This window comes from Callithrix jacchus, chromosome 13 (genome assembly GCF_049354715.1).
Source record: "Callithrix jacchus isolate 240 chromosome 13, calJac240_pri, whole genome shotgun sequence".
In the NCBI taxonomy this organism is placed as follows: domain Eukaryota; kingdom Metazoa; phylum Chordata; class Mammalia; order Primates; family Cebidae; genus Callithrix; species Callithrix jacchus.
This window is the reverse complement of record NC_133514.1, coordinates 90,031,770-90,045,896: the sequence shown is the minus strand read 5'-3', so window position 1 is coordinate 90,045,896 and position 14,127 is coordinate 90,031,770. Positions and strand designations below refer to the sequence as shown.

Here is a 14,127-nt window from a genome sequence, read left to right as displayed (position 1 = left end):
GATGTAATTAAATTTTCAATTACTCTTTTTTTAGGAGCCTATGCAATTAATAAAAACTAAGGCATTTTAACAACACTCATTTTAGAAACTAGTCAACAACCTCATTAATTACTTAACACAGTAGATATTTTGCAGTATAAAAGGTTCACCTAGGCAGAATAGCAACTTTTGAAAAGTACATATAATGACACATGAGAATAAATAAAAATGACTTTGTTTCAGGATGATTTTGTGCATACATGAGTGTGTGCATCAATTCCAGCTTTCAAAAAAACCATTATTATCTACTGACTCCAATTATTATTTGTTTGTTCTTAATTGTGAGGCCAAATTAAAAACAGTGACATAATTGCTCCCCAGAACTTCCTTGGCCTTAGAACATTATAGAGGATTCTTACATTCAGGTTAAGAAAAAGAAAGTGGAGTCTTCCACCAAGATGGCCAAATAGGAACAGCTCCGGTCTGCATTTCCCAACAAGAGCGTACCAGAAGACCAGAGATCTCCACATGTCCCACTGACACACCAGGTTCATTTTATTGGGATGGATTAGACAGTGGGAACAGCCCAAGGTGAGCAAGCTGAAGCAGGCTGGGACATGGCCTCACCAGGGAGGCACAAGGGGCCGGAGAACTCTCTCTCCCAACCAAGGGAAGCCATTAGGGACTTTTCCAGACACTCAGGCACTCCAGCTCAGATACTGCACTTTTCCCAAGGTCTATACAACTCACAGACCAGGAATTTCCCTCTGGCGCCTACAATGCCAGCTCCCTAGGCTTCCAGTGCAAAACCGGGTGGCCTTTTTAGTCAAGTGGCTCCTGGAACGCCATCAAGACAGAACTGCTAATTCCCCCTGAAAATGGGGTCTGAACCCAGGGAGCCAAGTGAGCTGGCTCTGCAGGTCCCACCCCAACGAAGACCAGCAAGCTAAGATCCACTGGCTTGAAATTCTCAGAATTTGATTGGGCTAAATGCCCCAATCAAAAGACACAGACTGGCAAATTGGATAAAGTCAAGACCCATCACAGTGCTGTATTCAGGATACTGAATACATCTTACATGTAAAGACACACATAGGCTCAAAATAAAGGGATAGAAACAGATTTATCAAGCAAATGGAGAGCTAAAAAAAGCAGGGGTTGCAATCCTAGTCTCTGATAAAACAGACTTTAAACCAACAAAGATCAAAAGAGACAAAGAGGGCGTTACATAATGGTAAAGAGATTAATGCAACAAGAAGAACTAAACTATCCTAAATAGATATGCACCGAATACAGGAGCACCCAGATACATAAGGCAAGTTCTTAATGACCTACAAAGAGACTTAGATTCCCACACAATAATAGTGGGAGACTTTAACACCCCACTGTCAATACTAGACAGATCAACAAGACAGAAAATTAACAAGGATATCCAGGACTCGAACTCAGATCGGGACCAAACAGACCTAATAGACATCTACAGAAATCTCCAACCCAAATCCACAGAATATACATTATTCTCAGCACATCATCTCACTTATTCTAAAACTGACCACAAAATTGGAAGTAAAACACTCCTCAGCAAATGCAAAAGAATGGAAATCATAACCACTATTTCTCGGACCACAGTGCAATCAAATTAGACTCAGGACTAAGATACTCACTCAAAACCGCACAAATACACAGAAACTAAACAACCTGCTCCTGAGTGACTACTAGATAAATAATAAAATGAAGGCAGAAATAAAGATGTTCTTCGAAACCAATGAGAACTAAGACAAAATGTACCAGAATCTCTGGAACACATTTAAAGCAGTGTCTAGAGAGAAATTTATGGCACTAAATGCCCACCAGAGAAGTGAGAAAAAATACAAAGTCAACACACTAACAACACGATTAAAAGAACTAGAGAAGCAAGATCAAACAAATTCAAAAGCTATCAGAAGGCAAGAAATAACTAAGATTGAGCAGAACTAAAGGAGATAGAGACACAGGAAAAACCTTCAAAAACTCAATGAATCCAGGAGCTGGTTTTCTGAAAAGATGAACAAAATAGATAGACCACTGGCCAGAATAATAAAAAAGAAAAGAGAGAGGATTGAAACAGATGCAATAAAAAATGATAAAGGGGATATCACCACCAATCCCACAGAAATAAAAACTACCATCAGAGATTACTACAAACATCTCAATGCAAATAAACCAGCAAATCTAGAAAAAATGGATAAATTCCTGGACACCTACACCCTCCCAAGACTAAACCAGGAAGAAGCTGAATTCCTGAATAGACCAATAACAAGGTCTGAAGTTAAGGCAGCAATTAATAGCCTACCAACCAAAAAAAGTCCAGGACCAGACAGGTTCACAGCTGAATTCTACCAGAATTACAAAGAGGAGCTGGTGCCATTCCTTCTGAAATTATTCCAAACAATACAAAAAGAGGGAATCCTCCCTAACTCATTTTATGACACCAACATCACCCTGATACCAAAACCTGGCAGAGATATAACTAAAAACGAAAATTTCAGGCCAACATCCATGATGAACATTGATGCAAAAATCTTCAATAAAATACTGGCAAACCAAATCCAACAGCATATCAAAAAGCTTATCCATCACGATCAAGTCAGTTTCATCCAGTGATGCAAGTCTGGTTCAACATCCACAAATCTATAAATGCAATCCATCACATAAACAGTACTAAAGACAAAAAACACATGATTATCTCAATAGATGCAGAGAAGGCCTTTGACAAAATTCAACAGCGCTTTATGCTAAAAACTCTCAATACAAATTGAATAAATTACCTATTTAATAAATAGGTATTGACAGATTGTGTCTCCAAATAATAGCTATTTATGACAAACTCACAGCCAATATCATACTGAATGGGCAAACCTGAAAGCAATCCCTTTGAAAACTGGCACAAGACAAGGATGCCCTCTCTCATGACTCCTATTCAACACAGTATTGGAAGTTCTGGCTACAGCCATCAGGCAAAAGAAAGAAATAAAGCGTATTTGAATAGGAAGAGAGTACGTCAAATTGTCTCTGTTTGGAGATGACATGATTGTATATTTAGAAAACTCCAGTGTCTCAGCCCAAAATCTCATTAAACTGATAAGCAACTTCAGCAAACTCTCAGGATACAAAAATCAATGTGCAAAAATCACAAGCATTCCTATACCCAATAAGAGACAAACAGAGAGCCAAATCATGAGTGAACTCCCATTCACAATTGCTACAAAGATAAAATATCTAGGAATACAACTAACAAGGGACATAAAGGACCTCTTCAAGGAGAACTACAAACGACTTCTCAAGGAGATAAGAGAGGACACAAACAGATGGAAAAACATTCCATGTTCATGGTTAGGAAGAATCAATATTGTCAAAATGGCCATACTGCCCTAGTAATTTATAGATTAAATGCTATCCCCATCAAGCTACCAATGACTTTCTTCACAAAGTTAGAAAAAAACACCTTAAACTTCATATGGAACCAAAAAAGAGCCCACATAGCCAAGACAATCCTAAGCAAAAAGAACAAAGCTAGCGGCATCACGCTACCAAACTTCAAACTATATTATAAGGCTACTGTAATCAAAACAGCATGGTACTGGTACCAAAACAGAGATATAGACCAATGGAACGGAACAGATGTCTCAGGAATAATGCCACACAACTACAACCATCTGATCTTTGAAAAACTTTGTGTAATCTACCAATCTGACAAAGGGCTCATATCCATATTAGCCGAAACCTGACAAAAACAAGCAATGGGGAAAGAATTACCTATTTAATAGTGTTGGGAAAACTGGCTAACCATATGCAGAAAGCTGAAACTGAATCCCTTCCTTTCACCTTATACAAAAATTAACTCTAGATGGAGTAAAGATTTAAACATGAGGCCTAACACCATAAAACCTCTAGAAGAAAACATAGGCAATACCATTCAGGACACAGGCATGGGCAAGCACTTCATGACTAAAACACCAAAAGCAATGGCAACAAAAGCCAAAATAGACAAATGGGATCTAATTAAATTTATGAGCTTCTGCACAGCAAAAGAAACTATCGTTAGAGTGAACTGGAAACCAACAGAATGGAAAAAAATTTGTGTAATCTACCCATCTGACAAAGGGCTAATATCCATAATCTACAGAGAACTTAAACAAATTTACAAGAAACCACCACTAAGAAACAAACAAACAACTCCATCAAAAATTGGGCAAAGGATATGAACAGGCACTTTTCAAAAGAAGACATTTATGCAGCCAACAAATAAATGAAAAAAAGCTCATCACCACTGCAAATCAAAACCACACTGAGATACCACCTCATGCCAGTTAGAATGGTGATCATTAAAAAAATCAGGAGACAACATATGCTGGATAGGATGTGGAGAAACAGGAACACTTTTAAACTGTTGGTGGGAGTGTAAATTAATTCAAGCATTGCGGGACACAGTGTGGTGATTCCTCAAGGATCTAGAAACAGAAATATCATTTGATCCAGCAATCCCATTACTGGGTATATAGCCAAAGGATTATAAATCATTCTTTTATAAAGACACATGCGCACATATGTTTATTGTGGCAATGTTCACAATAGCAAAGACTTGGAACCAACCCAAATGCCCATCAATGATAGACTGGATTAAAAAACTGGCACATATTCACTATGGAATATAAAAAGATGAGTTCATGTCCTTTGCAGGGACATGGATGAAACTAGAAACCATCATTCTTAGCAAACTGACACAAGAACAGAAAACCAAACACCGCATATTCTCACTCATAAGTAGATGTTGAACAATGAGAACACATGAACACAGGGAGGGGAACATCACACACCAGGGCCTCAGGGATGGGGAGGCTAGGGGAGGAATAGTAGGGGGTGGAGGAAGTAGGGAGGGATAGCATTAGGAGAAATACCTAATGTAAATGACAGGCAATGGATGCACAAACCACCACCATGGCACATGTATACCTATGTAAACCTGCACGATCGGCACATGAACCCCAGGATTTAAAGTATAATAAATAAATTTTTAAAAAAAGAAAAAGAAAGTGACTGTTGGGGGTGTGGGGGGCTAGGGGAAGGATAGCAGGTGGTAGGGGCTAGTGGAGGAATAGCATTAGGAGAAATACCTAATGTAGATGATGGGGTGATGGATGCAGCAAACCACCATGGCACATGTATACCTAGGTAGCAAATCTGCACGTTCTGCACATGTACCCAAGAACCTAAAGTATGAAAATTGTAAAAATAAGTAAATAAATAAATAAGTGACAGAGGTATACTGATTAGATATAGTCTTATTCATATTAAACACTAAATGTAAAATGGAGTAGGAGAAAATTCTTCATTCCATATATTTGCTACCCAAAGATTACCAGCAGCATCAGTAGTAAAACATAGAAGCTTGTGATACAAATCTGTATTAGTCATGGTTCTCCAGAGAGGCAGAACAAATTATACAAACACAAACACACACACACACACACACACACACACACGTGTGTGTATAAATATGTGCATGTATATATTTTACTAGATTTATTATTTGCTAGATTATTTTGTGCTAGATTATTATTTTTACTAGATTATTTATTATTTATTAGATTCACTATAAGGAATTTATTATTATAATGCTCTATGTGATTATAGACAAGTCCCAAGATCTGCAGTCAACAAGCTGGAGACCTAGAAGAGCCAAAGATACAGTTTCAGCACAAGTCTAAAGACCCGCAAACTAGGAGAGTAGATGGTGTGGTTCTAGTCTAAAGGCTGCCAGACTCAAGACTCAGGAAAAGCCAATATTTCAGTTTGAGTCCAAATGCAGGAGAAAAAAAAAAAAAACTGTCCCAGTTTAAAGACAGTGACGTAAGAGGAATTCCCTCTTACACGGGGGAGGGTCAGCTGTTCGTCTACTCAGACCTTTGACTAATTGGATACTGGATGAGACCAATGCACATTAAAGAGGGCAATCTGCTTTTTGCAGTCTACTGATTCAAATGTTAGTCTCCCCCAGAAACACCTTCACAGACAATCAAGGATAATGTTGACCAAATGCTTGAACCCCATTGTGCAGTCAAATTAACACATAAAATTAACTGGCACAGTATTCCCACCCCAAAACTTCTGGATCAGAATATTAAGTTTAAAAAACTCCCAGGCATAATTTAATGTGCACATTAGAGACTGAGAAGCTCTGCAAAATCATGATCAATTTGCTGGTCAGAAAAGAAACTTGCCAGAGTTCTTGCTTTTAAGGAGCCTACAGTCTACTGGAATGGGGGAAATAAGAAACAAGTAAACATTCGAATATGATTTCCTGGGATAACAATGGTGTGGTGATATCTACTCCCTGCATCAAGAAGGGATGCTTTATTAAATTGGTAAAGGGGCTGGTCAGAAAAGATAAATGTAGATCCTAAAGAACAAGAATTTAAGGGGCAAAGAAGGAGCAACTCATCAAAGAGGCCAGAAAGAAATGTAGGAAACAAGGAAATGGTAGCATCATGAAAACCAAGAGAATATGGCCTTTCTAAAAATAATCCCATCTAGGCATATCTCAAAACACCAGTACCATGTTTTACAGAAAGCAAACACTAAGTTGCGTTTATCATATGAGTTAATGAATAAATGCACATTTGCCTTAGTGTTAATCAGATGAAAACCAAGATATAAATTAAAAGCATCTAACACCCTTTCTCATGCTCAGCCATTAGACCCTACGATATCCGAAGAAATAACCATGTTGAAAACTAAATTTGAATACATAAATACATGTGTGACAAATGCCTAACTTGAAATCAATTTTTAAAAAAACTTTTAGATATGAATCATGTTAGTTAATTTTTAAAATATGCACTTTCTGAAACCACCTTCTGCAATAGCAACTAGTAGGATTCTGTGTACCCATTAGGCACTCAATAAATAATCTAAATAAAATTGTTCTTGAGACCATTTATCTCTGCTGCCTCCCAAAACCACATTAAAATGGTGGTAAAGGAAGAAAATTCTATGACCCAAACCAGGCAGATGGGAAGCAAGTGGATAAACACCAACTGACTTAGGAAAGCAAAGAAAACTAAAAATAGAGAAAATCAGCATCTACAAGAAGAAAGCCAACAAGAAGCAGAGGCCAAGCACAGTGGCTCACGCCTGTAATCCCAGCACTTTAGCTAAGACGGAGACAGGCAGATCACTCGATATCAGGAGTTCAAGACCAGCCTAGCCAACATGGTGAAAACCTGTCTCTACCAAAAATAAAAATAAAATAAAATACAAAAATTAGCCAGGTGTGGTGGCATATGCCTGTAGTCCCAGCTACTCAGGAGGCTGAGGTGGGAGAATTGCTTGAACCCAGGAGGCAGGGGTCGCAGTGAGCTGAAATTTGCACCACTGCACTCCAGCCAGGTGACAGTCGAGTGAGACTCTGTCTAAAAAAAAAAAAGAAAAGAAGAAGAGGAAGAAGAGCAGGAAGAGGAAGAGGATGAGGAGGAGAAAGAAAGAGAAGCAAACAGATCTTTATGACAGAACACTAGAAAATTCCAGGAATGGGCCAGGCTCATGTCTGTAATCCCAGAAATTTTGGGGGGAGGGTCGAGGCGGGCAGATCATGAGCTCAGGAGATCCAGACCATCTGGCCAACACGGTGAAAGCCCATCTCTACTTAAATACAAAAAATTAACTGGGCATGGTGGCATGAGCCTGTCCGTAGTCCCCCCTACTCCAGAGGCTGAGGCAGGAGAATCGCTTAAACCCGGGAGGCGGAGGTTGCAGTGAGCCAAGATCATGCCACTGCACTCCAGCCTGGGCGACAGAGCAAGACTGTGTCTCAAAACAACAACAACAAGAAAGTTATAGGAATGGGGAAACCAGGTTCCTCTGGAGTCATCAGGCACCTCCAAGGGCAGAAGTGAGGTGTAAACAGCATGCTGAACAGAGTATTACGGGTTCCCTCCTCCTCTCCAATCAGGTTACAATTCCTCCCCTACTCAGGCAGAAGACGAAGTTTACTCTTTCAAAGGACACTCACCCAGAGAAACTTTGAACTTGAGGACACCAGGACTACCTGAAGAAAGGGATAACTCAGTGCAAGCCTCTATATTGAAGAGGGAAGTGAAACCTCACCTTCTGTTCTCTGCCTTCACCCCCACAAAGTCTTCCTCTGTTCCCTCCGACAATGCTGGCAACCAAACTTATTGTGCTCTTATTCCCTGAAGGAGAGCACAGAAATTGAAGACCTAGGAAAAAAAGACCTACACATACTGGCATTTGGCATCCCCTAACGATAAGGTCCTTGGCTACCTGATGATCCTACAGAAAAACTGTCTTTATGAGACAAGCCTCCTCTAAAACACACAGATTCTAATTAACTTTTAGGTGTCTCATTATTTTTATTTTTATTTTATTTTATTTTGAGACAGTGCAGTGGTATGATCACGACTCACTGCAGCCTCAACCTGCCAGTCCCAAGTGATCTTCCTACTTTAGCACCCCAGATAGCTGGGACTACAGGCACTTGCCACTATGCCCAGTTCATTTTGCTTATTTTTTTATTGCAGTGAGGTCTCACTTTGTAGCCCAGGCTGGTATTGAACTTCTGGACTTAAGCAACTCTCCCACCTCTAACATAGGGGTGGCGCCACCATGCCTGGCTAACTTTCTATTTTTAGTAGACACAGGGTTTCACCACGTTGCCCAAGCTGGTTTCAACCTCCTGGCCTCAAGCCCTCCACCTGCCTCGGCCTCCCAAAGTGGTATTAGAGGTGTGAGCCACCATGCCCAGCCTAGGTGTCTCATTCTTAAAAACAAATGGACAGCCATGTTATCGCTGACTTTTAAGGAAAATATCTCACATGAAAAACAAAACCACAAATTAAAAAATGCAAAAAGGAACATAAAGGGAAACAGATAAAATGTTAGAAGAAAGAAAGAAAAAGAAAAGAAGGAAGGAGAGGGGAGGGGAGGGGGGAGGAAGGAAGGAAGGGAGGAAGGAAGGAAAACAAGGAGAAGGAAGTAAGGAAACAAAAAAAAAGTAAAGAAAGAGAGAGAAAGAAAGAAAAAGAAAGTCAGGAAGGAAGGAAGGAAAGGAAAACCTCCTCAAAGAGAAAAAGAAACCCTGACATCTTGTAAGAACAAGATAAAGTGAAAAAGAAACATTTAGCCCATCAACTAAAAAAATACCTGCAGGCTGAGTGCAATGGCTCATGCCTGTAATTCCAGCACTTTGGTAGGCCAAGGTGGTGGGTGGGGGAAGATCACTTGAGACCAGGGGTTTGAAACCAGCCTATGCAACATAGTGAGACCCCTGTCTCTACCAAAAAATTAAAAACTTAACCAGATGTGGTGGTGTACACTTGTAGTCCCAGCTACTTGGGAGGCTGAGATGGGAGGATCATTTATGCCCAAGCATTCAAGACTGCAGTGAAATAAATCTTGCCACTGCACTCCAGCCTGGGAGAAACCCTGTCTTTCTTTAAAGAAGAAAGAAATTAAGTAACTGGGGCTTGGCATGGTGGCTCATGCCTGTAATCCCAGTGCTTTGGGAGGCTAAGCCAGATGGAGTGCTTGAGGCCAGGAGGTTAAGACCAGCCTGGGCAACATGGTGAAACCTGGTGCCTACTAAAAATAGAAAGTTAGCCGTGCATGGTGGTGTACCCCTGTAATCCCAACTACTTGGGAGACTGAGGCATGAGAATAGCTTGAACCCAGGAGGTGGAGGTTACAATGAGCCAAGGTCGGCCCACTGCTGACAGAGCAAGTGCTCAAAAAAAAAAGGTAATAGAGCAATGCCTTCTCAATTGAGATGAAATCAATCCCAACCTAGAGTATTAATCTCAGCCAATCCATCAATCAAGGTGAGAGGAGAAGTTACATAGGTATTTTGTTTCCAAAACTTTACCTCCCATATATCTTTTCTCAGGTAGTTATTGGTTGATACGTTTCACTACAAGAGGGATATAGGGCAAGAAGGGGGAAGACACGGGGCCTGGAAACAGGATTTCTTTTTTTTTTTTTTCAGACGGAGTTTCGTTCTTGTTACCCAGGCTGGAGTGCAATGGCACGACCTCGGCTCACTGCAACCTCCGCCTCCTGGGTTCAGGCAATTCTCCTGCCTCAGCCTCCTGAGTAGCTGGGATTACAGGCACGCACCACCATGCCCAGCTAATTTTTTGTATTTTTAGTAGAGACGGGGTTTCACCATGTTGACCAGGATGGTCTCGATCTCTTGACCTCGTGATCCACCCGCCTCGGCCTCCCAAAGTGCTGGGATTACAGGCTTGAGCCACCAACGCCCGGCCCTGGAAACAGGATTTCTAACATAGCGAAGGGAGGAAGAGATTTCCTAGGGAAAGAAACACTGTATAGCAAGCCCAGAGAGCAAGAGTTGACACAGCAGGAGAACATCAGAGATCCAGAAAGCATAACACCCAGGGAAAAAAACCAAGCAAACAAAAAACCACGGGATTTGGAAACTAACTGATGAGCTTCCCTACACTGAGAATTTTACAGTTCTGTTGGAAAGTCTGGGAAGGAAGTGGTATCAAATATACAGAAAAGTAAACCAAAGAAGAAAGCATTGGTGAACATATGATTGAGTCTTGTCCCAAAAGTTAAGTAAAAAATAAAATGTAACCAAAGTGCACCGTATGGCTCAGTTCTAAGTAATATTTACACGATCAGATTATAAATATTGAAAATTGATTTAACAAAAAATATAACAGAATTTCTCTCTATGTTGAGAGAATGAAGGAAGGGAAGTATGTGCTTATGGTGGGGAGAGCCAGGGAGAGGGAGAGGGAGAAGAGAGCTCAGTGCTCATCTTTCATAAAAGTGTGTCGACTATAACTGAGGATGAAAAATCAAGCTTCAGGAGTAAGAACATGTTATTTTGAAAAAACTGCTAAAACTCGAAGTAGTTGCTTCTGGGGAGCAGTAATTAAATAAGGGCCAAGTGAGGTGAAGCAGGAGACTTGTTTTTTTCAAATTTTGTTGAACTACTAAAATTTTAAATAATTTTTGCTAAAAATTGAAAATATATACGTAAATAACTTAAAACAACGAAAACCAACTGCAAAGAAATATTCTGAAAATCCCAATACAGTAGCTGACGTAGGTGATCAGAGTTCCTTCAGGATGTGCAGTCCTCTTTATATCTAATACAGCGGATCACCTCCCCTCCTCCAGCTTCTCCAGATCCGTAATCAGCACAGTTCCTTGCACATAGACCCCAAGAGATCAAACCATCAGGGAGCATACTTAAATATTGCTCTTAGCGCCATCTAGGGACTAAAACAAAAAATAAGGCTTGGGTTCCTGCCTTGCTTTCAAGTTACAAGAAATTTATATCATCTGTTGCATGTGAGCAACAGATAACAATATAGTTAATCCAATTAAACACCAAATTGATGGTGTAGACAATATGAAGTTGGGAGACATGTCAGATTAGGGAGAATTTGGCTGGAGCACTGAGTGTCAACACAGAAAATGAAGAGAAAGTGCATGGAGGCAGAGGTTGGGCTTTATTGCAGTGCTTTTAGGTCTTGGCAAGATTTGGGGGGGGTTAATGGAAAGTCATTAAAAGTATCCCATTAAAAGAGTGACACTATTTTAAGAAAATCACCCTGATCATTGGATGAAGATGGACTGGAGAGAGGCAAAAACCAACAGGGAATAACCAAAACACTATTCGTGGTTCCAGTGAGAGGGTATGGAGTTTTAGATCAGGATGGTGGATGTGAAGATATGGATTATTGAATACATTATAGAAGTAGAATCAGGTTGGGCACAGTGGCTCACACCTGTAATTCCAGCACTTTGGGAGGGCGAGGTGGGTGGATCACAAGGTCAGGAGATAGAGACAATCCTGGCTAACGCAGTGAAATCCTGTCTCTACTGAAAATACAACAAATTAGCTGGGCATGCTGGCAAGTGCCTGTAGTCCCAACTACTCGGGAGGTTGAGGCAGAAGAATCGCTTGAACCTGGGAGGTGGAGGCTGCAGTGAGCTGAGATGATGCCACTGCACTCCAGCATGGGCAACAGAGCGAGACTGTCTCCAAAAGGATAAATGAAGAAAAAAAATAGTATTAGAAGTCGTGAAAATATATGAGAACGTTTACGGCTGTATTTTTCAAACGTGGAGTTCATGCTTAAATTAATGCAAGTTTCAAGAAACCATTCTGGGGGTTTCTGATTCAGTGTCTTGGTGAGGCCCAAGAATCCGCTGGGGTAACCCAAAAGATTCTGAGGTAGGCAGTTCAACCTCAGATTGAAATAGGAAGCAGCAACATGTGTAGCCAACCCTTTCTAGAAGGTGAAGAGAAACAAATAGAGGTTGGTAACTCTAGAGGGGTATGAAGCCAAACAGAGGATTGCTTTTGTGTGTATAATTAGTTTCTTAAATAGGAGATACTAGAGCTGCGGTTCATAACCTTGGCTACCCACTGTAATCACCTGTTGAACTTCCTAAAAATATTCATGCATAGGACTCATCCCAAGCCAGTAATTCTGAACCTCTGGGGATGAGATCCAGATATAAGGCTTTTTGTGTTTTGTTTTGTTTTGTTTTGAGACTGAGTCTCGAACTGTTGCCCAGGCTGGAGTGCAGTGGCCCAGTCTTGGCTCACTGCAACCTTTGCCTCTCCGGTTCCAGCCATTCTCTTGCCTCAGCCTCTCAAGTAGTTGGGACTACAGGCGCGCGCCACCATGCCCGGCTAATTTTTGTAGTTTTTAGTAGAGACGGGGTTTCACCATGCTGGCCAGGCTGGTCCCCAACTCCTGACCTCATGATCCGCCCGCCTTGGTCTCCCAAAGTGCCGGGATTACAGGCGTGAGCCACCACGCCCGGCCCAGATAGAAGTTATTTTTTTTTTAACCTTAATTTTATTTTTCCTTCCACCGCCCCCACATTGTTTTTATCTCCCCAATGCCTGGCAGACAAATGTGTCCTCAACTCATGTTCATCGCTGTGGAAAGAATTGCCGGCCAGTGGCAGATGATACAGTCCACAGGAAACCACTTAATGTATTGTAGAGCTCATGCAATCTTCGTGTGAAAAAGATTACAGTCCAATTCCCTGACTTCCAAATGAAGAAACTGAAGCCCAAGAGGGGAAGTAAATGCCGAAGATCTCTCGCCTTAGTAATGGCGAATCAGGATCGGAAGCCAATATTCTAACCAACGCCCAGGTCAATGTTTTCCTGCCTTTCGACAATCTAATTTGTCCACTCCCCAAGTCCATTCACCCAATCAAGATTCAGGGTCTAATAACACCTCCCCCTCAATATCTCGTTTCCTCAGTCAGGAACCGACCCCGCCGTCCCTTTCATCCGACCCGTTGTCACCCCCAAACCCGCCTCTGTCTCATTTATTTTCCCCCTATCACGACTACAAGCCACATTGCGGGATTTAACCACAGGGGCTGAGCACCTCCCACTTTGTTTGCGCTGCTCCAGTAGCCGACTCTGTCGCCATAGCAACCGCAGACTCGGAATCGGCCTGCAGCAGCAGGAAGAGAGGGAATCTTGGTATAGTTATTTTTTATATGTGCGCTCCTTACCGCTTCCCGCGCCTGATGCGTGAATTTGAGGGTCTGGTAGGAAAGCTCCATCAGACACTGAGCTAGGCCCGAGAGAAGGGAGAAGAGGAGTCAGTTACTGTGTTGACCCATCGATCTAAGGAACCTGAAGCTTAACCGGCCCGCCCCTTTCCGGATTGGCTAGAGCCTAGACACGCTGGCCAATCGGCGGCCACAGACGGATTCTTTAACATGCCAATCAATGTTAGACCATGCATGTTTTAGCCAGGGTGTTTGCGTGGCACTGGCCAATCAAGAGATCAATAAGGGATGATTGGTAGAGTATGGGACGGGCTTCGCAATTGTTTTGGTTTTCTTTACTCGTTTCTAAAATGCAAGTTAAGGATTATGTACCATACTATTTGTCCTTGATTTTGACAGTTGTTCAGGCCTTTGCGACCCAATGCTTCTATCCCCAAGACTGTATTTCGACGTCTCCTCTTCTCCTCCCCGGATTAGGGTAAAGGTTTGGAAATCCCTCCTGCTTTTCTTTGAAATTATCTGTGCATGGTCCATCTAGACTGGATGAATCTGCTGTGGATACTTTGGTTG

General features: G+C 41.5%; 1 protein-coding gene across 6 annotated transcripts in view; it reads right to left on the bottom strand.

Annotated features, from left to right (window-relative positions):
- KATNAL2 (katanin catalytic subunit A1 like 2) overlaps window positions 1–13,683 on the bottom strand; it is a 113,006-nt gene extending 99,323 nt beyond the window's left edge. For 5 of the 6 annotated variants that reach the window (XM_054244161.2, XM_078348088.1, XM_078348089.1 and 2 more), the window contains exon 1: window positions 13,558–13,683. Coding sequence is in view for 2 of the 6 variants with exons in the window: in XM_008979748.5 (XP_008977996.3) it covers window positions 13,558–13,608 (51 nt within the window). In the remaining 4 variants the exon portion in view is untranslated. The remainder of the gene's footprint in view (window positions 1–13,557) is intronic. The other variant, XM_035270967.3, reaches the window with a different exon arrangement.
- Window positions 13,684–14,127: the final 444 nt, after the last annotated feature.